A 27,627-nucleotide genomic window follows, 5' to 3' on the forward strand; every position below is an offset into this window, starting at 1 on the left:
AAAACAATGAGAGGAAAGTGCCGTCGGACATGTCAGCTAGCAATTGTGCTGTTGACGCAATGCAACATTGGGATTTCGTGCAGGGTCAGATCCACTTGGCGAAGCTTAGAACGGCAAGTTCAATCCAACCCGCTGATAAGAGCTGCCAGAAGAGGCGTAGTCACCCTACAAGGACGGATTCGGAGTTCGTACTTAATTACAGAGAGCTTGTCTAAAGACAAGTCTGCGAGTGATCCAAAGTTATACTACAGTAGAAGGAAAGATTTTTTCCCCAAAAGAAGGTTATAATTAAATCAACCCAAAGCAAGTAATCTTACTTGATTCTCGGTTGGTCAAGGAAGGAAGAAACATTGCAGAATTAAGTTTTACTCTTTCTCTTTCTTTCCTCTCCCTTTTCTTATTTGTACCTTTGCCATCACAAATCCGTACGGAAGAGTTTGCGGGTTTACGGGATTGAGGCAGCAGGCGCTGACACTTGCAAGGACAAGTGCATATTAATTATGGATAATTAATTGGTTAGGTATGTACTAAAGATGCGAGCACAGCACAGGGAACGGAATCCAATCTATACAGGCACCTATCTACGTACCTCCTGCTTCGTAGCTTTCATGTCGTACTGCAGAATATCACGTCATCGGTATACTAAGAACAAGAGTCTTCCACTTCTTTTCTTTTCTTTTTTTTTGACGTCTTGTACCCATGGTCTGGGCTAGGTAACATGCGCTGCTGCGAGGGATAAACGGAGAGACAAAAGAGGCTCAGATGCTATATACAGGTCGTTCAGGTGGCCGTTACGGTCATGCTCGATGCTGAGGGATACGGGCGGTAAAAAGCATGCTCTCCAGTCACTTAGTTTCCGGTTTCGGCCTCATCACCGTTTTCACTCTCGCTGCTGCTGCTGCTGCTGCTCCTGTTGCTGTTGTCGTTGGCAGCGTTGCCTCCACGGTTCCTCCCAGTCCTCCCTCTGCTGCGCCCGGTGCCATTTCCAGTCCCAGTCCCGGTGCCATTGCCAGTGCCATTGTTATTGCCGCCAGCGGCACCACCGGTCGGGGTCGGGGTCGGGGTAGCCGTGCCCGCGTCGATCACGGTGGGCGTCAGCGTCGGGAAGTTGGCCAGCGTGGTGGACAGCTTGAGGATGGCCTCGACGGCGGCGCGGTTCTGCTCCGCCTCGGTGCCCCCGGCGATGCGGTTCGCCTCGACAGCGGCCGGCAGGGCCGCCTGGTTGCTGGCCACCTCAAAGTTGATCTTGTCCAGGGTGTCCTCGGTCTTGATATCGGAGGGCTGATTGGCGGCCGGGAGCGGGGTGTTGTCGGTCTGCTGGACGGCGAAGCAGCCGCCGAAAGGTCCCGCCTGGGCGTTGTTACGGCAGCGGACGGTGCAGACATTGCCGGTCGAGGCGCCGAAGCAGTTGAGATTGTCGGGCAGGGCGACGGTGATGTTGAAGTCCTTGGCCTGGACCTGCGACAGCCCGTTGGAGCCGGGCACGTTGTTGGTCACGGTCAGGTTGTGGGTGAAGACGCCCGTGTTGCTGCTCTCGTCCAGGTCGCAAAAGTAGGGGCCCGCACCGTCGGCGTTGACCTGGTGTATCGTGATCTGCAGCTGAGTGCCCGCCTTGACCTGGGTCACGGCCTTAGCCGCGAGTGCGTTCTCGGTCGCCTCGCCCACGTCGATGTTGCCCGTGAGCTTAGTGCGGCCGCAGCTGTTGACCGTACCGGCCGCGATCTCGGCGTCGCGGATGATGGTCGTGTCCATCTGGCACGGGTTGATGGTGGTGCAGTTGCGCGCGATCGCATCGTTGACCTGGAACCCCACCGACGGCGGCGACCCGGCCTCTCCCTGCGCGGCCAGGATCACCCCGTGCGCGCTGGCCAGGGTTGCGAGAGCCGCCAGCGGTGGTACGAGCTGGGCGAGCATGGCGGAGACGTCGAAAAAAAAAATCGAAAAGGAAACAAGATGGGTTTGGTCCCTGACCAGGAGAGAGAAGACAAAATCCGAAGCAGGGAGATTCGGAGAAGAATGAATAAATCAGGCCCAGCCTGCTACGGAAAGAAAAGAAATCAAGAGAATGAGCAAAGGGCTCAGCAGTGCGCAATCTCTGTATGATGATTGTTGGTGTAAGAGGGGGATGAGCAACGCTGCGTGTCCCCCTCTTTATAGTCGTCGAACTCTCATCCCATGACTTTTGATACCATTCTCGAATTGCGTTTTAGCTAGATGGGTAAGGCAAGCACGGAGTTGGTGGTCTGTACCCTTCGAGATCTGAGCGACAGCGGCTGGCGACTCCAAGGAGGCGTTTCATGCCCACCATGTATTCAGCGAGTCGCAGCGACGTGGACGACGTGTGACGGTATTTCGGACACCGGGTTGCATCGAAATCCCCCCTTCCCGGGTTTCACTTAGATGGAGTCTGGAAAACTCGAACGTTCGCCGTGGCCCTGGCGCGTAGTCGGGTCGCGAGATCAGGCCGGCATCGTCCGATATCGTGACGATTGATCCACTCAGGGGTTGTTCCTTGTCGAAAAGCAAAAGCGACGCCGCAATTGCCCGCCAGCAATTGCACCTTGAGTATGGGTATTCCGACTTTCCTCTTCGCCGGCCCACACACTGCAAAACTGTTAAAACTGTTTGAACTGTTTGATACCTGACCCTTCAATGCACTCGGCACCCAAGCGACGATGGTTATTCCCGGAAAATCCCCGAGGCTCTTATGGTAGATGAGATCAGCTCGCCCGTCCCATTCCGTTTCGGTATAAAGATGTTTTCGTAGAGAGCACCGGATAAGGAAGGCTTCGCGTCAGGTAATTACTTCTAGATCGATCCCTCGCACTTGACTACCGAGATTCACCAGGTAGCTAGATACCTAATCAGGTAAGTGAACTTCCTACCAGCACAATGATGAATCCTTCACAGGTCCCTTCCAGATGTGTTTTGCAAGGAGCATAAGACAGTACCTTACACTACTATGTGCATGTGCATGGATCTCGTAACTGCGATCTAGCCACTGGTTTCCGGACGACTGGCTCCGCTGCCAAGACAAGGAAGTGTTTCATCATCATATACTTAGCAGTGTTCTGCCTTATCGCACCCTTTCAAAAACGCTTCGAATTACCAAAAACGACACTCTCCTTCTTCCAGGCTGGCCCCCTACATCTGAGGTAGACGCTCGGTTGAAACTGAAGTCTACGTAGAGATGGTAATTATCGCACGAGCCGTGACATAACGAACGACGAACGAGCCGATCTGGCCCGGAGTTGCACGGGATGCACTATACTCCATCCTCCGTATTTAATCAGTCAATCAGTCCGTCTCAAGGTTCAGGCGGCTCACGGCTCCGGCTTTGGGCCTTTGGTAACGGGGTAGGTTCAGGATATCTCAAAAGGTACAGTGAAGTGGAGAAATGAAAGCAAAAGCTCCCTTGATCATTTGATGCATCCTCTCCTCCCCTCTTGCTGTTCGCAACATCCTGTCATCCGACGACGCTCTACTGCCATCACGACCCATAACAAAGCTTTGGGCGCGCGAAAGCACCAGTGACCCGCAATCCCTGCCTCTCTCTTAAGCCAGTCAGAATGACCGACTTTTTGGAGCGCCTTCTGCCGCCCTGGAAGGACACAGTCACAACTACTATCCGCATACCCATTCCGCCCTCTGCGCAGAACGAAATGGAAGGAGAAATTCTTGCGACGGCTATGAAGCGTGAGTCTTTCTTCTACTGTCCTTTTACTTGGTCCCTTTATGTCATCGCTCGCGTCGCGCAATAACCCACCCTTCCCGCGGCCCGCTGCTGACAAGTCCCAAGACTCTCTTTCTAAAAAGGACGCCGACGAGGGCTTCGACCTGGTTGTGCGGAAGCGTGTCTTCCACTTCGCGACGACGGAGATCAAGACGAAGCAATCCGTCACTCTGGATCAGCTATGGGCCGCCGAGATGGCGGCCACTCGGATCTCCACGGCCTCTGCTGGATATGGGGCCGTGCTGATCGGTAGCATTCTCGCCACGGGCCTCGCTGTTTAGTTCACGGGAAGCCGCGAGGTTGCCAGGAACGCTTTCGTCAGTGAGTTTTATCCCCTCCTCGCGCACGGTCCCATCTTTATTTACTGATCATTCCTACTTGTAGTGCACACAAAGCGCAATTAGCATCACGGTATTCCAAGTCATCAGAAACTCCGTTATAACGAGCAGCTCAGTGCAAGGGAGCACTCTCAAGACTCAGGGTCAGCTTGGTCATGCTTGTGGAGAAACCTGCCAGGTGCGCCGTGACCATTTCGCAGCCCTATTCTGCTCGCCTGTGCCGGAACTAACATCTAGACTTCTGCCAGCCTTCTGATGGTTTCTCATAGCACCGAGACTAGGCGTCGATGGTACCTGTGCGAGGGATATGATGGGATTGAGTTGGGGACAGAACTTTCCGTGCAGAATTCGGTGGGGGATTTCTCGGACGGAGAACACCTACGACCTGTTACTAGAGAAGGGGCTGTCCCAGATTGGTTGCCCCAAGGCAGGTTGAGAATACATACTCCTCTCCTCTGCAGTTTGGCGCTCTAGCTCGAGGCTGTGGCTGCCGAAGACATGTCGCTATACACTGATAGAGTGTACATCATCCGCTCTCTCCCGTCTTTAACGCTCACTTTATCCTTTTGCATAATAAAGGACCTGCCGAACGCAGTGATGAGCTTCCGGGAGCGTTGAAAGCAGTCTACAGCGGGTGGCTATACGAAGGAAAAGAGTGCCTTGTTAAACTATCTATAAAGGAGACAAAACAACTAATATTTATAGACAAAGGAACTGGCCAATGCGTTAAACAGCCTTATATAGTTATGGCAAACGTGTGGCTAATACGTTTGGAAGCTCTACAGCTTCCGATATAACCCCTAGTTAAATATAGTAGTCGTTTAACTATGCTTTGTAGTGATACTGTTCTTAGTGTTATATCCTTTGTCGCTCTTACCTCGATGGCTCCTTTAGGGGCCTACCTTCTGTATTTAGAAGTCTAAAAGAGTTAAATATAGTAGAGTGATTCCTTTAAAGCTATAGATTAAATATAGCTATTGTAACTATAGTAACGATAGTATCTCTAGTTTTAATTATAGTAATAATAATGGGATAATGCCTTTTATATTTAAATTAATAGATAACTTGTTAGGTATACCTATTATAAATACTATAACTACTAATAGGTTAACTCTTACTCTTATAATGCCTTGAAAGTGTAAGTATATCAAAGCTTCCATATTATAAGTGTTCTAGTTATATTAAGATTGTTTGAGCTAACTAAATATAATAATATTAAAGCTAGTAAGCTTTATAAGATACCCTATAAAATATATATATAGTCAGCTCTAATAGGACGTTCTTTTAGCAAATGTTATAATCATTCTAGCACTAGCTCCTATTACTACTATTATACCTATAGTTCCTATAAGTATAAAGATATATACTAATTATATATATATCTAATAGCTCTTATAATACTTATATTAACTATAATAGTAGTCTTACTTCTTATATTAGGTCGGCTAAGAATTTGACAAAGGCTCTATTAGATAGTGCTAAGGCTTTTATAAGTCCCTAGATCCTAAACCTCTACTCTTAACGTATAGGCAAATTACTAATAGTTATACATAAGATCTTAAGAAGTTATATATAGTTCTTTGGAATGACCTTAAACATGCTAATATAGATAATGTAAAGGAGTATAAGCTTAATAAGGCTAAACTTGTATGTTTCATAAAGATTGCCTACTCTATATATAATATCTTCTACTAGTTAGGCAAGATCAAGGAGGCTTATAATACTCATGTTAGCATGTCTAACGATATATTAGGTGTTATATCGTTACCTAGCTAGGATAAAGGTATAAGTAAGGCTATTAATCCTAGCGACGGCTAATAGTAGTAGATAGAGAGTATTAGGTAGTATTTTATTTAATAAATTTAACTTATTTTCTACCCCCTAGTTATATAAGTCTATAATTAATATCTTAACGATTAAAGAGAGCCCTCTAACGCTTAAAGGCTTATTAGCTAAGTTATTTAGTAAGCCTATCTACTAATATCCAATTAGTTAGTAGATATATAGCTTTGAATATTCCTTTTACTACTTCCTAGTATGACTATATATTATATCATTATTATTATTATTAGTCCTATACTACTATACTAATAAGTATACTAAAGCCTCTCTAGTTATATACAAAGGAAACTATACCTAATAGGCTAGATAAAAACCTCTATCCCTTCTTTAACGCCTAATCTAAAATACTAATACACTATAAAGAAAAGGAGAAGTAGCTAGAATGGCCCTATAAAGGCCTTCCCTCCCGGTCTAGCCTCCTTACAAGGCAGTATTCTAGGAGCCTCCCTAGGTCTATTAGCTACTATAGAACCCTCCTTGCCAAGCGATAGTTATAGGTCCCTATACCCTATAAGATGAGGTCTAGGTCCCTTTGCGACCGTATTTCCTAGGATTCCCACGTTCGGCTTCTTAGTAGGTTCGGGCACTAGATAACCAGGTGCTTAACAGTCTCCCTCCCCTGGCTATAGGCATAGTAAGGGGTACTAACCCCTGGGACTTAAACCCTAAATAGGAAGTTATAGAGGCCGATAGCCCCTATATAGGCCTGTACTAGTAGGGAGCTCTAGGCCTTTATTAGGCCCTAGTGCCTTTGTAGGCCTTCCCTTGTAAAAACTAGGTACGGAGGGTCCTTGTCCGACACGCGCTATATCCTCCTGCTAGCTTGGTCGGCCCTCTAACGGTTGCTCTAGCTGGCGAACACGGCTAGTTCTGTAGCCTGTAGCCTTCTTTATAGGGTCTGTAGGGGGGGTCGACCCCCTTCATAGCCCTCCTAAACCTACTACTAGACCGTTGACCTTGCTACCTCTAGGGCTATAGGCTTCGGCTCCCGGCCCCTTACCTTGGCCCTTCTCTTCCGGAACCTCTGGCTTAGCCTATTATAGGCCTGTTAGATAAGAGCCCTTATAGGGACCTAGGAGGCCCCCAGGCCTGTCCTAGTCCATAAGAGCGGTTAGTCGAGTTTAGCTTCGAAGTCGGCTAGCCTCTTATTAAGATAGAGGTCAAGGGGTAGTACCTAGGCTTCCGTTTCGAGGCACCGGATAGGGGTAGCCTTATAGGCCCTAGTAACCACTCGAAGGGCCCTATATTAGGCCTTTAATAGCTCCCTAGTAGGGCCTTCCGGCTTACCCCCTAGCTTAGTAAGCTTATAGAAGTTCGAGGCCTTATAAGCTAGGGCGCTATAGATATACTTAGTATAGACCTTATAGGCCTATAGGAGGCTAAGGCCCTAGGTCTTTGTAGCGAGCCTAGTTAGGGCAAACTCCTAGATTTCTAGCTTCTTAGCTACCTTTACGTAATAGGGGCCCTACTATAGCCTCTAGTCTAGCTAGACCCTAAGGAATCTGGCTAACTTTAATAGGGCTATAGTAATAGTACCCCCTCCGGGCCGTAGGAGCTCTAGCGGTCGTGACTACTGCTTCCGGTCCCTGTTAAAGTAGATAAGCTCGCACTTTTCTAGGGCAAAAGCCATACCCTAGGTCCTTGCCTACTAGAGATAGGCCTTTTAGGCCTTCTATAGCTGACCGTTATAGGCCTCCTTAGCCCTCCTAAAGGCTAGGAGGTTAGTATCATTAGTAAAGCCTATTAAACTAACCGTAAGGCTGGCCTGGCAAATGGCCTAGTAAAGGGAGGCTATATAGAGGATAAATAGTATAAGGGAGAAAGGTGACCCCTATAGGACCCTGGCCCTTACTGCTATATCCTCTGTTTCCTAGCTATCGAAGTAGAGGATAGCTACCCTATCCTATAGCCACTCCCTAACCTAGACTACTAGCTACTTTAGGAAGCCCTAGCTCTGTAAAGTGGCTAGTAGCCAGGTATAGTTAATAGTGTTAAAAGCCCCTAAGATATCAAGCTATAGGAGGGAGGTAGCTACCTTATACCTCTAAGCCTCCTAAACCTAAGCCGTAACAAGCCAAATGGCTAGTTCTGTAGACCTATATTCCTAATTACCTATCTACTTGGCTAGGAGAAGCCTATAGGCCTCTATGATGGCTGTTACCTTTTAGGTAACTATAGCCTCTAGTACCTTACCTACTATTAGTAGGAGCGCTATAGGCCTATAGCTACCTAAGGTAAAGTAGGCCTATAGGGGTTTGCCAGGCTTGCGGAGGACTACTATCTTAGCCCTTTTAAACCAGGCCGGGAAACAGCCAAGCTATAGGCTCTCTAAGGCTAGTTTAGCTAGTATCCGGTAGAGCGGCCGCCTATAGGCCTTTAATAGGCCTATAGGGAGGAGGTCCTCCCCTAGGGCTTTCTACAGGGCCGCCCTAGCTAGTACTGCCTTAACTTTACCTACTATAACCTCCTAGCTTATTTCGAACTTCGGCTCCTAGTAGTCGTTCAGATCTAGGTCGTCAATATCTGATAGGTCTACTTCTAGGTTCGGAAAGAACTTATCGGCTAGTGCTCTAGCCTTCTATTAGTAGGTTATAAGCCCTCCTTCAAAGGCTAGGAGCTTTAGGGGGTCGACCGGTAGGTAGCTTTATAGCCTTACCTACCTCTCTAGCCTCTATAGTAGGTCCGGCCGGTTAATTACCTCCTATAATATAGCTCTCTAGCTCTTGGTCTTTACGGCCGTAATAGTCTTAGCCTGGTCCTATAGGGCCTACCAAAGTGCCTCTTGCGTGTAGGGGTTTAGGGTACTCTTATAGGCCCTCTCTACCTCCTTGGCCCTCTTCCGGGCCTCCTAAACCTCCTTTGTCTACCATTAAGCTTGTTTGCCGCCCGTACTAGCTTTCTTTACTAGGGCCGAGACCGTAGCTATCTCCTCGAGGGCCTCTATAAGCCTGTCGAAGGCCTATAGAAGCTCCTCCGGGCCCTGGAAAACAGGCCCGGCTAGGGCCAATGCCTACCTACCAAGCCGGAATAGGAGGTAGGCTACCTCGGCCTACGCGACCTCCTTGTCTAGGCTCTTCTAGTCCTACCCTTTACTAGCCGGTACGGGCCCTTTAGTCCCCTAAAGGGAGACGTTTAGGGCCTATAGGTAGTAGTCAGACTTCCTATGTTCCGTGATATCCTTATAGGTCGCTTCTAGCCTAGCCGAGGCCTAGAATAGGTCTATCGTAGAAGGCCGGCTACGTTAGTCCCTTTAGGGTGCCCTAGTGACCTGGCCGTAGGGCGTACGTAGGTCAAGGTCCTACTAGTCCATAAGGCTAAGGAGGTCTCTAGCCCTTAGGCTAAGCCTGTCAAACAGGTCCTAGACCAGGTGGTAGAGGTTAAAGTCACCTATAAGAACTAGGGGGTAGGTTAGCCGAGGTAGGGCTAGTAGGTCCTGTAGGAGGGCCCGCTCCCCTTTGTTATTATAGACTAACCAGAGCTCAAACCCCCTCTCTCCTAGGGCCGGAAAGGTTACCTTATACTAGTTCTCCTCTACCGAGTAGTCCCACTGGCCAACCGGGAAGCGCTTGGCCACTAGAATAGCCGCCTTGCCCTTGGGCTTGTAAACCAGGTAGTATTTCGAAGCCTAGGGGCAGTATATTGACCCTATAAACCGGTTGATCTACGGTTCCTAGATAGCTAGTAGGTCGTATTTAGCCTCCTCTAGTAGGACCTCAAGGGCCTGTTTGTTGCCTTAGGTGTTCTACTAAAGGATCTTAATTTACATTTAAGGTGGCCGGGGCGGAGGACGAAGGCACGGTGGTAGTAGTAGGCTCTATAGCCATTACCCCCTCGGCCGGCTGCGAGAGGGAGGGGGTTCCAGGCTATAGAAAGGAGATACGGGTCTGTCGGGCATCGAATAAGGCACTCCTAGCCGCCTGTTAGGCTAGGGTAGGCCTCCTATAGGGGCGTTTAGCCCTGGTTTAGTAGTGGTCGTTATCCTCTAGTAACTATATATTATAGATATCTATATACTATAGGTAAGTATTAATATATTTATTCCTAGCTATTATTAGTCTTATTATTTATTAATTGTTATAGTAGATATTCTAGGGTTCCCTAAGCTTAAGATCGATATCTATAAATAGCCTTTTAAGTACTATAGCCTCTCTTATTATAAAGGAGAACGTTAGAAGTTTTACTTTAATGCTTAATATTATAATAGTATCCTAGTACAATGCCTTCTATATAATAGGACCTCTAAATAGGAAGAAGATATATCCCTATGATAAATACTATATATCTAGATCATTTATATATAAAGCGTCTTTAGTAATTATAAGCATTAGACTTTCTAATACTTATTTACTTTTATATTAAATTAATAGGTAAGAGCTTATAAATAAATATTTTACTACTTATTATACCTCTAATAAATAGTCTAGTCCCAGGTTAGTTAGGTATTAAGAGAGTATTAAATAGGTATATACGATATCTAGACGTAGTATAATTATATAGTATAGGATTAACCTAATAAGCTCTTAATACTCTTTAGTCTATATATTAGTAACGTTCCCTTTAAACCTCTTAAGTTCTTTATAGCTTAAGGGAGTTAGCTTATATATACTAGGTATATCTAGCCTATATCTTCTTACTATCTTTCTAATATATTAGTCGTAGACTAACTATATCTTATATATAGGTCGGTCTCGAATTACCTTAATACTAAGGAACCAACCGACATTACCCTATTTATAGATATTATATCGAGCTTTAATTCCTTCTATTATACGCTTAGCCGCTATAGCGTTACTTTTATAGAAGAAGACTAAGAAGTCGTTAATATAGAAGATTAGGATAACTCGTTTATTATAGCTTAAGAAGAGGTACTTCTCTTTACCTAATAGTTCTATACCTAGATCTAATGACATTTTATAGAACTCTTTATACTACAAGAGTAGCAAGTCTCTTAAGCTATATAGAGCTCTTTGTAACTTTATATATTTCCCTAGCTACTTAAATCCTTTTAGTAATTCGTAGATAATAGGATTATCTTCCGGTCGTTTGGCATTAAGGAACGCTTACGCTATATCGAACTACTTAACTTCTAAGTTAAAGTACGTAGCGATCGCTATTATTATATAGAATAATTATACTACTAGAGTGGCTATATACGTACTTTCTACCGAGCTAATATCTTATAGATCTCCTTATATATAGATCCTTGCCCTATACCTCTCTAAGAAACCGTCCTTGTCAAACTTATACGCGAAGACCTATTTCAATAAGATAGGTTACGCTTTTACCTGCTTATATAGTACGATCTTCTATATTCCCCTGCTTTCTAAGTTATATATTTTCTTATGAGCTACGTCTTTAAACTATTGTTTTAATAGGTAGTTATATAGGTCTTACTAGTTAGTAGGAATACAAGTAAGATCGTCGATATACTAATATAGCTTATTTAGGGCTACTCTAAGGTATATAGTATCCTTCTATTATATAGTAATAGTAAATATTATATATATTGTTCTTATATTCTAGTCCTCTAGGTAAGCTTCTTATTAATTGGGTAGGTAAGTCTTATAGAACTATTACTAGAGTTCCTTTATTATATAGATAAAGGAATAGTAATAATTAACTTTCTCTTTATTTTATAGCCTTTTACTTAATTAGATAAGGTCCCTAGGCTTGCGAGCCCTCCTCTTACCTCTGCTTTTCCTAGTAAGAGGTTATTAAATAGCTTCTCCTTTGCTTCTACCTTCTAGAAGATACGTTAGCTAATCTAGACTTTGCTTAACGCTTTACTCCTCTAGCCTAGCTAGGTACAATATATTAGTAGTACTATCCCTAGCTTCTAGCTCTTCTATTAACTTATTATACGTATTAGATTCTTCTATAGAAGGTATTCCTCTATTAGATTTGATGGCTCCCTTACTCTCCCTAATGTTTAGTTAGCTAACTAGTAACTAGGAAGGCCTTGATTTAAACCTTCTTACTTCCTAGTAGATATCCCCTTTACTAGCTAGTATAAGGCAAGTTACTAAGGGCTTAGGCATATATTTAGGGGTTAAGAGTCCTTTAAAGCTCTCTATCTATTTGGTAAGTTTGTCTATTACTTATGTCTTTGCTATAGGAGTCTCTAGAACTAATTACTCGCTTATAGGCTATATATTAGAGAGCTCCTTTACCTTTAAGTCTTGACCTCATTAGAAAGGTTAGTCTACTACCGGACTTTCTTACGATAGAGGTAGCTAAGTTACTATAATAGAGTCTTCTATTGGTTGTCGGGTCTATTATAACGCTTCCTAGAGAAAGTCGGTATCTTAGGAATCTTTGCTAAGATCGAATTAATTGACTTCCTAGCTTGCTACCACTAGTAATAACTCTATTAGCTACTCTTTACCTAGATAGTAGAAAGTCTTCCTATCGAAGTAAACGTTACAAGTTATAATAACCCTATCGAGCTTGGATATCTAAATACGATAGATATTAGATATGTAATATCCTACAAGATACCCTATTAGCCTATATAGTAGCACCTTAAAGTCCTTTATATGCTACTTAGCTTCCCTATCCTTATAGAGGATATATACTTAGTATCTATATATAAAGATACTATTCTAGTCTAGGTATAAGTCGCTAGTTAATATAATTATTAAGCTAGGTTCATACTAGCGAAAATACTATTTAAACTAGTTATAGAGTACTTCGTTAGGAGTTCTAAATAAGTAAGTATAGCTTAGGCTTATTATATATAAGTATACTACCGCTTATATACTTTCTAACTAGAGCTTTATGGACAGATTCATACTATTAAGTATCTTGATTAAGCGTAAGATTAGTTCTTACCCTACTTGCTCCACTAATCCGTTAGGCTTATAGGTATATAAAGGTAAGAGTTTAAGATCAATACCGCTTTCTATAGCCTAAGTCTAGTAATATATCGGTATATGCCTTACTAAACTAATTATTATAGTATTATTATTCTACTTGATCTTATAGATAGCAAGCCTATATTAGCATCTTACCTAGCTCTCGAAATTCTAGATGATTCCTATAATCTGGTCTAGTGACTTTATCGTTAAGAGGAAAGGGAAGAGCTTCCTATTATACTTATCAATAATTATAAGTAGCTATCGCGATCTATTAATCGCTTTAGAATAGTCGAACGGATCCTAGGCCACTTACTAGAATAGGTATATAGATTTCTACTTAGAGAGTATTTTTCTGAAGATAACCTTACTTATATAAGTATAAATGTAGCTCTTGTACTTAATGTATACTATCCCCTTAATATAGACGTTTCTAGTATTATTAATAAGCGCTTTTAACGCTTCTAGTCTAAGGTAGCTAGCTCTTAAATGCTAAAGATCCTTAGTATCCTTTCTTATAATACGTAACGCTTACGTCTAGGACCTTTTACCGTACGTAGTAAACACATTCTATAAAAATATATAAACGTTTATAATACCTACTTTATTAATTAAGATATAGTCTAGGTAACTTAAGTAATAGAAAAGTAGCTTATATTTAAGGAAGGTAAGATTATACTTATATTCTAACTTACGAAGTATAACGTCATTTTCTAGTATTCCGAAATATAGAGAGTAATCTAAGCTATAGTATCAAGTGCTTACCTTAAGTAATGGAGCTTCTAAGATAATATTAATATAAAATCCTTTAATAATAGTAATATCCTTAAGCGTTAGGTTCCTGGTATATAGTCTATATAGTTTATTTAGAACGTTCTCGATTACTTAAGTGCCCCTCTTACTAATAGGAAAGGTCGTCGTACCTGCTTTAATAAATTTAGGGTCTTCTACCTTAACGAACGTCCTAGGCAAAAGGAACTTCTTATTATTAACCAAGTAGGTCACGCTATATAAGTCTAGTAAAGTACTTTCTAAAAGAGGATAACGCTATAGAGCGATTATACTAAACGCCTTATAGTAAGTTAAAAGCTTACTAAGTAGTTAAAGGCTAATAATTAATATATTAAGGGAACTAGGGTATCCTACCCTTGATTACCTAGAATAGGATAGCTTTCCTTACTAAGTAATAAGTTAACTTTTTAGTCTAGCCTACTTTAGCTCATTAAGCTCCTAGTAAATCCTCTTATACTCCTTTTCAGAAAGGTATAAGTATTACTTGTTACTATAGATAGCTTATTTAAGCGTATAGTAGTCTATTAGATCCTATAGATATCTTAGACACTTATAAGGATATCTTATATTATATTACCAAGTATATAAGTCTCTACCTCTCTCCTTATTACTTTTTTAAGCTATAAGAAGTGTTAATATATGAGTTATTAAGAAAATTCTATACTTCCGAAAAACTCTAGGTTATATATCGTTATTAATTAGGATTTTAGCTATTATAAAAAAGGTACTAAGCTCCAGAAGTAATTATCCTATATTATTAGTAAGCTTGATTTCTATCCTCTTATTTACTACCTAGGTTAATAAGATATATATAGTAATAGTATTAAAAAAATATAAAGTCCTTATATACCCTATACTTCTAGGATATTATATTAGATAGCTTACTTGAAAGTAATATTAAAGTTATAAATCTAGTACTATAGATCAACTCCTAAATGCTTAGCTATATTAAGACTAGCTATATATTATATAGCAACTATTATATAGAGCATTACAATAGATCGTATAAGTATAGAGTAAAATGCCTAGATAATCCCCCTAATAAGGTTAATATCCTTCTTCCTATATACTTTTATAGCTTTATAAAGTTTAGGATCTATAGTATATACTAGCTAATATTATAGCTATCTTATCTACTTATTAACGTCCATAGTATATATAATATCTTTATAAAAGAAGTCTTATAATTATATAAATTTGGCTATAATAGCTATATTAGAAGGTATCAAATCTATAGATATTAAGGGCAATAATCCTTCTAAAAGTTGCTCCTAGGAAGCTAGGATAAGGTTATCTCTAGCTTACTTACAGGTTAGGCACTACAGAACTTCTAGATCTAGCTTACGGTCACTGTTAGGGTTAACAAATCCCTATATACTAGCAAATTTAGCCTATAACTATAGTTTAATATACTATAAGTTCTAGGAACTAGGCCCTATAAGGTATATAGAAGTCTCGACTAGGATCTCGGATATAATAGACGTGTTATCGAAAGCGTATTAAAGCAAGGTAAGAGAGTTCGTAATAGAAGAAGCTATTACTAATATTAAAGATACATCGGTAGAAGAGTAGTCAAGGCGCTAGGCTTATAACTGCCAAACGTAGTGATAAGCTTCCGGGAGCGTTAAAAGCAGTCTATAGCAGGTGGCTATACGAAGGAAAAGAGTGCCTTATTAAACTATCTACAAAGGAGACAAAACGACTAATATTTATAGACAAAGGAACTGGCCAATGCGTTGAACAGCCTCATATAGCTGTGGCAAACGCGTGGCTAATACGTTTGGAAGCTCTACAGCTTCCGACAGGACCAAAGCGCACCAGGTGTTCCTAGCGCCTCTTTAATCCATTACCAATCTCACCTCCAGGTCCGCCGGACCTATTATTTCTCAGACCGACCCGTTTTCCACACGGTTTCCACTGCTTTTCGGCAAGACGGCCATGGTAACTGAATATTCAAAACTCGGGCAATGTGAGCAGGAGCCAAAGGCCTCGAAAGAGGCAAGGCAGTGTAACTTCGTTTGAAAGCCTCTACCTAAGAGGAATAACGGGCAGGCTAGAACGGTGAGCCTACATTATAGACAACTATATAAATTGATTGAATAGTAACTGGGTAACAGACTCCCGACCAGACTGATAAATTGTGTAGGTAGTAACTAACAGAGAGTTTGTTATTCTCGTGCTCTTCCAACATGAGCGACCACTTAAATTTCTACAGTGGACCCAGGCCCCACTCTCCACAACACATATTACATGAGAACAGCTGGAACTGGCCTTGGTGAGATTGAAGCGTCCACAAACCTCGAGGCACACAAGCATGAGCCTAAGGTAGCGTCTCAAACGCAGGTAGATATGGCCGGAGACGAAGGACCTAGTCCTGGGTTTGCCCAAGCCACCCGCGACTTTTTGAATTGGTTCCAGGCTCTGCCCGGAGCAACTTTTCACAACGAGTCTATCGCAATCGAGGACTTGAGAGGCCAAGGCCGAGGCCGAGGAATCAGTGAGTGGTCTTTTAAGAAGTTTTGTCATTTCTTTCTTTTCTTTTCCTTTTGTGCCTTTCTTTCCTTATCTTTTCGTTGCCTCATTGTTCATACCCCTTTCGGGTTAAGCCTGCCCGGCGGAATAAATTGTGTGTGCGTGTGTGTGTGTGTGTACAGTTATATCGTCTAGTAGAATAGAGCAGCAGCCTATCATTTATAAAGTAGTCACTGTACAAAGCCTCAAAAGACAATATACGTAGCTTTGGTAAAAGTCTCATGTCACTAGGTAGCTTTTCCTTCTCTGTTTATCCCTTACCCTGAGGAACTTATCCTTATATTGACGTGCGTAACGTGTATGATAAGCGAATGTCACACGGAATCGCCCTGACATGTCTTCTCTCTTTCTCCTCATCTTCCTTTATAACGCAATATAAGTCACAAAAACGACGAGGCTCAGGTGCAATTAGCCCTCCTGGCAATGTAGAATGATCCGAATTTAAGCGCTCGAGCCGCGGGTAAGATCTATATCGCTAGTTTAGATCCCTATTATTATATTCTTTAGCGACTTCTTCTAGTTCGACCCTATTTGTCAGACTAGCCTCCTCTTACTAGAGCCTAAGGAGAACGGCAGATAGAGACAGGAGAGCTCGGCAAAGTACCTGGCAGTATATAAGCTGTTCCTCCAGTTTATAACTATTGTCATCCTTCGTGAACAGGTTCGTGCGGCCGGCTGTCTAAGGCTGCGGGGCTTCCTCTGGTGTGTATGTAACGGCGATCAGACCGAGCATGACTTCTAGCGGCTGTGCCACCGCCTCTATACCCTATCGTCTCGGACCTCTTTTATAGATAGCCTTAGAGGCATCTCATTTGACGGCGTCTGGCCGGTCTAGGGGGGTGTTGTGAGCGGCCAATTGGCTCCACTACTCCAGACCAATGCTACTGTATATGCCAAGACATGGTAGAACACACAAGATCCCGGAGTCCGCACCCACAGCAACACTTTGTCTTCCTAACACGCGTCGTGAGGTCCTGGCGCAGATCAGGAGATGGGCTGATGGAGACTGCGAGAGACGGATATATTGGCTCAAGGACATGCTTGGCACGGGCAAGTCCACGATCGCGCTGACGGTCGCCCGCGAGTACTAGACGTCTAGTGGGTCCTCCAACGCCTTTAAAGTTTTTCGCGCTCACAGCTTGAGTCACGTAACAAGGGCAACAAGCCTAATAACGCCCCTTTCACCACCTGGCACTTCATCCCCATCTTTCACGATATTTGACAATCTACCAGTTTCAGATTTGACAGCACCACTCAGCCCCGGAAATGTCGAATCTACCAACACTCGTGCTTGTGCACGGCGCCTGGCACCGGGCGTCGTGCTTCAACCCCATCACCAGTCTCCTGCAAGAGAAACACGGGCTGAAATGCATATTGGTGTCGCTCCCTTCAACCTCAGGGAGCCCCGAGGCCACCTTCAAGGATGACATCGATGTGGTCCAAGAAGCAATAGCCAGCGAAACGAGCGCCGGGCGCGACGTGGTCGTCATTGCCCACTCGTACGGCGGCATGGTTGGCAGCAGCGCCATCAAGGGTTTCGCGAAGAAGACGGGCTCAGCCCCCGACGTCGCGGGGCACGTCATCGGCCTCATCCTCATCGCCTCCGGCTGCAACCTGCCGGGACTCTCCTTCATGGACCCCTTCTTTGGTCACCCGCCCCCCTCCTGGCGCGTCAACAAGGAGACGGGATACGCCGAGCTCGTCGTCTCGCCGCGCGAGCTGTTCTATCACGACGTGCCCGCAGACGAGGCCGAGTACTGGGTCTCCCAGCTCACCACCCAGAGTCTCAAGGCCCTGTTCGAGGGCGGGGAACACTCGTATGCCGGCTGGAAGGACGTGCCTGTGTGGTACATTGGCACCATCGAGGACCGCGGTCTGCCGGTCGTGGCTCAGCGCCTCGGCATAGGCATGGCGAGGGCAATGGGCGGCGTCATCGAGCACAGGGAGATGCAGACGAGCCACTCGCCCTTCTTGAGCCAACCGAAGGAGACGGTGGGGATTATCCTGGAAGCGGTCGAGGCGTTTACCGGCAGGCCGGTCGAAGCCACGCCGACGAGCAGATCGCCACCCAAGGGGGTAACGGTACCCGCCGTCAGGCTCTGGCAGCCTCTCACGTGGTATCGGTTTGGCCTGCCGCTGTCCTTTGGCCGCTTGATGGGTGGGGCCTTTCTCTTCTTTGGGTGGTGTAGGAAGGTGTTTGGCGGCTCCAAGTAGGCTTGCTTGGGGTTCCAGTTCTACGGCGCGTCTCATCTCTCTATTGTAGTTTTATTCCTGTCAAGCCGCCGACTCGCCTATCAACAGTGCTACCGCCGTGCTGCGCGCCCGTATCTATCTCCGCGTCCAGCAAGAGCCGTCTCTGGCTGCTCATGTGCGCAAGAGATACGACCACGCAAGAGAGAAGCTGTTTCAGGACGCGAGTTCATGGTGGGCATTCTCGGAGATCCTCACAAGCATGCTCGAGGATCCGAACCTGGGGCACACCTTCCTCGTCATTGACGCGCTCGACGAATGCGTCACAGACCTGCCTCTATTCCTGGATTACATCGTCGCCAAATCACCCGTGTTTTCGTGCGTCAAGTGGATTGTCTCAAGTCGCAATTGGCCGGATATCGAAAACTAGCTAAAGACATATCTTGGCAACGGAAAGTGGGAGGAGACCGGTTGCTGCGATGTTTCAGAACAGACGGGACAGGCTGACGGGCGGTGGAGTTGCACCAGGTAGTGGAAACGCATCCAGGCTTGATGCGGATTGGGCTCCCAAGGTTCGCACGCTGGCGGCTAACCGAGACAGTAATGATACTACTATAAGATTGCTTGCAGGTACAGTACCTGAGGTACTGGGCAGACCTAACGAATACGAGCTTACACGCCGTGCCGACAGGTATAAATGCCTTCCTGAACAGGGCAACTGGGAAGGTAGAGCGGCACGGAGGCCTGGGTACACTAATCACCTACCTTACGGATTACACTGATTATGCTGTCCTGGGCATAGCTTCCCCTAATTAATAATTGAACGCTTTCCTTGTATGTACTAGTATGTGAGGTAGCTTAATTAGGTATGTTTAATTACACTGATAATAACACCTGAAGTACCCAAGGTATTCAGGCAATCAATCACTTTCTATGATTATCACGTATCACCGCTCGCTGGCAGTTCAGGCCACCTACCCAGGCAATCTCGGATGTTGGAGGTAAACTTAAAGTGCGTATTAATTAATTAGCTTCTGCGTATTTAGAGCCATCTCCTTCCTGAGCATAATAAATGCGGCCTCTCGTCGATTTGACCGTGTCCTTGAAAACTTTTCATCCGCTGTGGCTTGTACAAAGAAGAAGCGATTCCCTGGGCTTGACCTGTCGGTTGGTTACGAGGGAAAGGGCGTATTAGCCACCTCTCCCCTTCACAACGGTTCAACGCATTACCCGCGCCAAGGCAAGCCACGCTTCAACCACGCTCCCCGTTTCGGCCTCGGTCTCCTTGCCGTGACCATTTCACGGGAGAGACCCCGACGACGGAATCAACGCCCGACCGCGTGACAGGTAATGCGAACTATTGATCGGCTCTCGAAGCAAAACGAGGACCTAAATCTTGGCTTCATGTCCCCCCCTGACGCGACCCTTCCCCGTCTTGCTGCTAAGGGACATCCGAGATGCCATCTCCGGGATAGGGTAGGCGCTGCTGTTCTCTGTTCCAACTTCTCTTCCGTCCAGCCCTCCCTTTGCCGGTTGCCGAACGCAGTGGAAGCTCCGGGAGCGTTGAAAGCAGTCTGTAGTAGGTTGCTGTACGAAGGAGACAATGCCTTGTTGAACTATCTACAAAGGAGACAAAACGACTAATATTTATAGATAAAAGGAACTAGCCAATGCGTTAAATAGCCTTATACAGCTGTGGTAAACGCGTGGCTAATACGTTTAGAAGCTCCACAGCTTCCGACACACCCCCTAGTTAAAGGCGATAGTCGTTTAACTACGCTTTGTAGTGATACTGTTCTTGGTGTTATGTCCTTTGTCGCTCTTACCTCGATAGCTCCTTTAGGGGCCTGCCTTCCGTATTTGGAAGTCTAAAAGAGTCGAGTATAGTAGAGCGATTCCTTTAAAGCTATAGATTAAATATAGCTATTATAGTTATAGTAATAATAGTATTACTAGTTTTAATTGTAATAATAATAATAGGATGACGCTTCCTATGTTTGAATTAATGGATGACTTGTTAGGTACGCCTGCTACGAATACTATAACTACTAGTAGGTCGGCTCCTACTCCTATAATGCCTTGGAAGCGTAAGTGTATTAAAGCTTTTAAACTGTAAGTATTCTAATCGCGTTAAGATCGTTTAAGCTAACTAAATATAGCGATATTACTACTAGCGAGCTTTATAAGGTGCCCTATAGAATATATATATAGTCGGCTCTAGTAGGACGTTCTTTTGGCAAATGTTATAATTATTCTGGTGCTAACTCCTACTATTACTATTGTACCTATGATTCCTATAGGTATAAGAAGATATATACTAATCGCCTATACGTCTAATAGCTTTTATAATGCTTATACTGACCATAATAGTAGTCTTACTTCTTATATTAGGTTAGTAAAGGATTTAATAAAGGCTTTACTAAATAGAGCTAAGGCTTTTATAAGTCCCTAGATCCTAAACCTCTACCCCTAATATATAGGCAACTTACTAATAGTTATATATAGGATCTTAAGAAGTTATATATAGTTCTTTAGAGTGACTTGAAACACGCTAGTATAGACGATACGGAAGAGTATAAGCTTGATAAGGCCGAACTCGTACGTTTTACAAAGATCGCCTACTCGGTATATAACATCTTCTACTAGTTAGGCAAGATCAAGGAGGCTCGTAATGCTTACGTTAGCGTATCTGATGACATATTGGGCGCTACATTATTGCCTAGCTAGGATAAAGGTAAGGGCAAGGCTATTGATCCTAGCAATAGCTAATAGTAGTAGATAGGGAGTATTAGGCGGTATTTTGTTTGACGAATTTGACTTATTTTCCACCCCCTAGTTACGTAAGCCTATGACTAATATCTTAAAAATTAAAGAGAGCCCTTTAGCGCTTGAAGGCTTATCGGTTAAGTCGTTTGGTAAGCCTATCTACTAGTATCTGACTAGTTAGTAAATATATAGCTTTAAACGTTCCTTTCGCTACTTCCTAATGTAATTATATATTATAGATATCTATATATTATAGGTAAGTATTAATATATTTATTCTTAGCTATTACTAGTTAAATAGTTTGCTAATTATTATAGTAGATGTTCTAGGGTTCCCTAAGCTTAAGATCGATATCCGTAAATAGCCTTTTAAGTGCTATAGCCTCTCTTACTATAAGGGAGAGCGTTAGAAGTTCTACTTTAGTATTTAACATTATAATAGTATCTTAGTACGACATCTTCTATATAATAGGACCTCTAAATAGAAAGAAGATATATCCCTATAACGAATACTGTATATCTAGATTATCTATATATAATATGTCCTTAGTAATTATAAGCGTCGAACTATTCAGCACTTGCTTACCTCTATATTAGATTAATAGGTAAGAGCTTCTAAATGGATATCTTACTACTTATTACGCCTCTAATAAGTAGTCTAGTCCTGGGTTAGTTAGGTATCGAGAGAGTACTAAATAGGTATATATGATGTCTAGACGTAGTATAACTATATAGTATAGGATCGATCTAACAAACTCCTAATACTCTTTAATCTATATACTAGTAGTGCTCCCTTTAAACTTTTTAAGTTCTTTATAACTTAAGGGAGTTAGCTTATATACGCTAGGCATATCTAGTCTATATCTTCTTGCTACCTTTCTAATATATTAGTTAAAGATTAACTATATCTTATATATAGGTCGGTCCCAAATCACCTTAATGCTAAGGAACTAACCGATATTACCTTGCTCGTAGATATCGTATCGAGCTTTGATTCCTTCTATTATACGCTCGGCCGCTATAGCGTTACTTTTATAGAAGAAGACCAAGAAGTCGTCGATATAGAAGATTAGGATAACTTGTTTATTGTAGCTTAAGAAGAGGTACTTCTCTTTGCCTAATAGTTCTATACCTAGATCTGATAGCGTTTTGTAGAACTCCTTATATTATAAGAGTAGCAAGTCCCTTAAGCCGTATAGAGCTCTTTATAACTCTATATATTTCCCTAGCTACTTAAATCCTTCTAGTAATTTGTAGACGACAGGATTATCTTCTGGTTATTCGGTGTTAAAGAACGCTTACGCTATATCGAACTACTTAACTTCTAAGTTAAAGTATATAACAATTACTATTATCATATAGAATGATTATACTATTAGAGTAGCTATATATATACTTTCTACTAAGCTAATATCTTATAGATCTCCTTATATATAGATCTTTACCTTATATTTCTCTAAGAAACCGTCCTTGTCAAACTTATTCGTAAAGACCTATTTTAATAGGATAGGTCGCGCTTTTACCTACTTATATAGTACGATCTTCTACGTTCCCCTGCTCTCTAAGTTACATATCTCCTTATAAGCTATATCTTTAAACTATTATCCTAACAGGTGGTTATATAGGTCTTGCTAATTAGTAGGAATGTAAGCAAGATCGTCAATATATTAATACGGCTTATTTAGGGCTACTCTGAGGTACGTAGCGTCCTTCTATCGTATAGTAGTAGTAAACACTATATATATTGTTTTTATACTCTAGTCCTCTAGGTAAGCTTCCTATTAATTAGGTAGGTAAGTCTTATAGAACTATCACTAGAGTTCCTTAATTATATAGATAAAGGAGTGATAGTAATTGACCTTCTCTTTGTTTTATAGCCGTTCGCTTAACCGGATAGGGTCCCTAGGCTTATAAGCCTTCCTCCTGCCTCTACCTCTCCTAGTAGGAGGTTACTAAATAGTTTCTCCTTCGCTTCTACCTTCTAGAGGATATGTTAGCTAATCCGGACTTCGCTTAACGCTTTACTCCTCTAGCCTAGCTAGGTATGATATATCGGTAGTACTGTCCCTAGCTCCTAGCTCTTCTGTCTACTCGTTATATATATTAGATTCTCTTATAGAAGGTATTCTTCTGTTAGATTCGACGGCTCCCTTGCTCTTCCTAGCATCTAGTTAGCTAGCTAGTGACTAGGAAGGCCCTAATTTAAACCCTCTTACTTCCTAGTAGACATCCCCTTTACTAGCTAGTATAGGGCAAGTCACCAAAGGCTTAGGCGTATATTTAAGAATCAAGAGTCCTCTAAAGCTCTCTATCTATTTAGTAAGTTTGTTTATTACTTACATCTCTACTATAAGAGTCTCTAGAGCTAATTACTCGCTTATAGGCTATATATTAGAGAGCTCCCTTACCCCTAAGTCTTAACCCTATTAGAGAGGTTAGTCTACCGCCAGACTCTCTTACGATAGAGGTAGCTAAGCCACTATAATAGAGTCTTCTACTAGTTATTAGGTCTATTATAATGCTTTCTAGAGAAAGTCGGTATCTTAGGAATCTTTGCTAAGATCGAATTAATTGACTTCCTAGCTTGCTACCACTAGTAATAACTCTATTAGCTACTCTTTACCTAGATAGTAGAAAGTCTTCTTATCGAAGTAAACGTTACAAGTTATAATAACCCTATCGAGCTTGGATATCTAAATACGATAGATATTAGATATGTAATATCCTACAAGATACCCTATTAGTCTATATAGTAGCACCTTGAAGTCCTTTATATGCTACTTAGCTTCCCTATCCTTATAGAGGATATATACCTAGTATTTATATATAAAGATATTACTCTAGTCTAGGTATAAGTTGCTAGTTAATGTAATTATCAAGTTAGGTTTATACTAGCGAAAATACTATTTAAACTAGCTATAGAGTACTTCGTTAGGAGTTCTAAATAAGTAAGTATAGCTTAGGCTTATTATATATAAGTATACTACCGCTTATATACTTTCTAACTAGAGCTTTATGAACAGATTCATACTATTAAGTATCTTGATTAAGCGTAAGATTAGTTCTTACCCTGCTTGCTCTACTAGTCCATTAGGCTTATAGGTATATAAAGATAAGAGTTTAAGATTAATACTACTTTCTATAGCCTAAGTCTAGTAGTATATTAGTACACGCCCTATTAAACTAATCGTCGTAATATTATTGTCCTACTTGATCTCATAGATAGTAAGCCTATATTAGTGTCTTACCTAGCTCTTAAAGTTCTAGATAACTTCTATAATCTAGTCTAGCGACTTTATTATTAGGAAGAAAGGGAAGAGCTTCCTACTATACTTGTTAACAATTATAAATGGTTATCGTAATCCATTAATCGCTTTAGGATAGTTAAATAGATCTTAGGCTACTTACTAGAATAGGTATATAGACTTCTACTTAGGTAGTGTTTTCCTAGAGATAACCTTACTTACGTAAGTATAAGCGTAGCTCTCGTACTTAATATATACTATCCCTTTGATATGGATATTTCTAGCGTTATTAACAAGCGCGTTTAACGCTTCTAGTGCGAGGTAGCTAGCTCTTAAGTGCTAAAGATCCTCGGTGTCCTCTCTTATAGTAGGTAACGCTTACGTCTAGAACCTTCTACTATACGTAGTAAATATATTCTATAAGGACATATAAACGTTTACGATACCTGCTTTACTAATTAAGACATAGTCTAGGAAGTTTAAGTAGTAAGAAAGTAGCTTATATTTAAGGAACGTAAGATTATACTTATATTCTAACTTATAAAGGATAACGTTATTTTCTAGTGTTCTAAAATGTAATAAGTAATCTAAGCTATAGTACTAAATACCTACCTTAAGTAATAAAGCTTTTAAGATAATATTAATATAGAATCCTTTAACGATAGTAATATCCTTAAATATTAGGTTCTTAGTATATAGTCTATATAGTCTATCTAGAACGTTCTCGATTACCTAAGTACCCTTCCTACTAATAGAAAAGGTCGTTATACCTACTTCGATAAACTTAGGATCTTCTACCTTAACGAACGTCCTAGGTAAAAGGAACTTCTTATTATTAACTAAGTAGGTTACGCTATATAAGTCTAATAAAGTACTTTCCAAAAGAGGATAACGCTATGAAGCGATTATACTAAACGCCTTATAATAAGTTAAGAGCTTACCAAGTAGTTAAAGGCTAATAATTAATATATTAAGGGAACTAGGATATCCTACCCCTAACTACCTAGAATAGAATAGCTCCCCCTACTTAGTAATAAGTTAATTCTTCAGTCTAGCCTACTTCGGCTTATCAAGCTCCTAACGAATCCTCTTATACTCTTTATTGGAAAGGTACAAGCGTTACTTATTACTATAGATAGCTTGCTTAAGTATATAGCAGTCTATTAGATTCTATAGATGTCTTAAACTATGACGAACCCAACTTAGACTTCTTCCAAAAGGGTTTAGACGAAGGTAGATTGAGCGGGACAAGCGGGCAGGTCGTCTAAGGGATTTGGTGAAGCCAAAGGGTTCACAACAACACTAGAGTTATCTCTTATAGTAATCAGCAATACTTGGTATAAGTACTATAATTATAGGACAGGTTGCTATCACTAGTGAACTCTTAGAGTCTACCTAACAAGTGACTATCTATATGTATATATAATCCTAGTGATTATTCTTGATTATAGTAATCGTAAGTGATTATATGGTGGTGATTACCCTGATCACTGGTAAGCATAGTAATTACTATGCTTCCTATGTTGTAATTAGTCCTTTCGTTCCTTTGACTTGATTAGCCCGTTTGTGCTAGTGGCTTAGGCAGCATCTGTATATATATTTCCGTGACACGATGCCCTCCCTCCAAGGCTTTCGACCTAAAAGCCCTCTTTAGGTCGTCTTAAATAGCGCTAACATCCCTTGCGTTCCTTATATATATTTTTTTTCTTAGCCCCTTGTTACCCTTCGTACTATTAATTATACCGTCTGACACGCGTAGATCCCTAGCATCTATTTGTTATAAGCGTTTAGCTTAGTTTATTTCTAATCACGGGTTTGTAGTAATGGCGTATTTCTATTATATAGAGTATAACTAAGTATGCAAAATGATTAAAAAGTCTTGTCGCTACAAGGCTTACATACGTTAGGGTTATGTTTACGATGGTTCTAGCGTTCTAGTTTCTTCTTATAAGTTCCCGTTTTCTTATAAGGGCACGTCTTTAATCATAATATAGTAGATCGTATTATACGCGAGTAACGTCGTTTGAAGGCTAAAGAGAAAGAGGCTAAAGCCTTGCTATAAGAATATTAATACAAAGCTTCTAAGGCGTTAGCCTATCTGACTCGGGTCCGTAAATAATAAGAGTTCCTAGTAGAGAAGGGGGCAGATATAGTTATATAGGGTTTGTCAAATCTAGACGAATTAGAGGCGGTAGAATAGTAGGAATTAGGGGCTGTTATATAACTTAATAGTGGCGTTAACGTTATTAACTAGGGCGCTATTTTCGGTTCTGTCCTAGGTTTGCCTTTAGCCGATCTAGGTTCTACCAATAGAACTGTTCTAGTTTCTTAGGGTAGTTTAAATTCTTAATAGGTTCCTATGAGTTGTCTTCTAGTCCGAAATTAAGCTATTTGACTAGGTACTATAGTTCCCTATTAATAGTATATAAATCTAGAATTTCTTCGACGTCCTATTCTTTTTCTTTGTCCTTTGCTTCGATATATATAGTAGCCTTGGCATTTTTCGGTACTAGTTCGAGAAGTGAAATATAAAAAACATCCGTCTATAGTTATATAGATGACAGTAACGATAGTCGGTAGTTAGATGTCGAAATTTGTTCTTTGATAACGAAGGGTCTGACCTTCTTGAAGTCTAGCTTTGTGCTTAGTCGTTTAGTTTGTAAGTTTTATATAATTAGGTAGACTTTGTCTCCCCTCTCTAGGCAAGGTCCCTTAAGCTTATATTTATCGTAGTAGTTCTTTATTCTAGTCTTGATAAACTCGAGTTCCTTTTTAAGCTTTTTATATAGTACGTATATTTGTTCTGCTTTGACTATTACTCTTAGCACTATAACCTCTAGTCCTTGCCTAAGGTCTGCTTTATATCTGTAGTTTGTAAAGAACGGTATAACTTTGGTCGTTTCTATTGATATTATATTATAAGCGAGTTATACTGTTGGCAATAGCATGACCTAGTCGTCTTACTAGTAGTTAACGTAAGAGTAGAGGTACTGCTTAATAACTTAGTTTAGTCGCTTTGTTTGTCTATTAATCTACGGGTAATATGCTATTAATAGCTTGCTATTGATGCCTAATTGTTATATTAATGCTTGCTAGAACTTTAATACAAACTTAGTATCTCTATTAGTGACCTATTCTTATAGCTAAGCATGTACTGATGTAACTTGCTAATAGATTACGTCTATTAACTATTCTACTATCTAGGACTCCTTGTAGGGAAAGAAGTATGCCTATTTAGTTAGGCGATCTACTATAATAAGAATACTATTATAGATTACTCCTATAGCCATATCCTTAGATTCTGGTATCTTTGTAATAAAGTCTATTGTAACTAAA

The 27,627-nt window shown here is 41.7% G+C and overlaps 3 protein-coding genes across 3 annotated transcripts; 2 read left to right on the forward strand and 1 right to left on the reverse strand.

Moving 5' to 3' along the window:
- Positions 1-548: 548 nt before the first annotated feature.
- Positions 549-2,197, reverse strand: MYCTH_2308497 (uncharacterized protein). The gene has a single exon (XM_003665076.1). The coding sequence runs from the start codon at positions 1,912-1,914 to the stop codon at positions 850-852; it is 1,065 nt and encodes a 354-aa protein (XP_003665124.1). The 5' UTR covers positions 1,915-2,197; the 3' UTR covers positions 549-849.
- A 15,073-nt stretch (positions 2,198-17,270) lies between these two features.
- MYCTH_2308500 (uncharacterized protein) lies at positions 17,271-18,533 on the forward strand. Its single transcript, XM_003665077.1, has one exon. It carries the CDS (start codon positions 17,358-17,360, stop codon positions 18,303-18,305), a length of 948 nt encoding a protein of 315 aa, XP_003665125.1. The 5' UTR covers positions 17,271-17,357; the 3' UTR covers positions 18,306-18,533.
- MYCTH_2308501 (uncharacterized protein) lies at positions 18,534-19,161 on the forward strand. The gene has a single exon (XM_003665078.1). The coding sequence runs from the start codon at positions 18,544-18,546 to the stop codon at positions 18,709-18,711; it is 168 nt and encodes a 55-aa protein (XP_003665126.1). The 5' UTR covers positions 18,534-18,543; the 3' UTR covers positions 18,712-19,161.
- Positions 19,162-27,627: the final 8,466 nt, after the last annotated feature.

The sequence above is a fragment of the Thermothelomyces thermophilus genome, chromosome 5, assembly GCF_000226095.1.
Source record: "Thermothelomyces thermophilus ATCC 42464 chromosome 5, complete sequence".
In the NCBI taxonomy this organism is placed as follows: Eukaryota; Fungi; Ascomycota; class Sordariomycetes; order Sordariales; family Chaetomiaceae; genus Thermothelomyces; species Thermothelomyces thermophilus.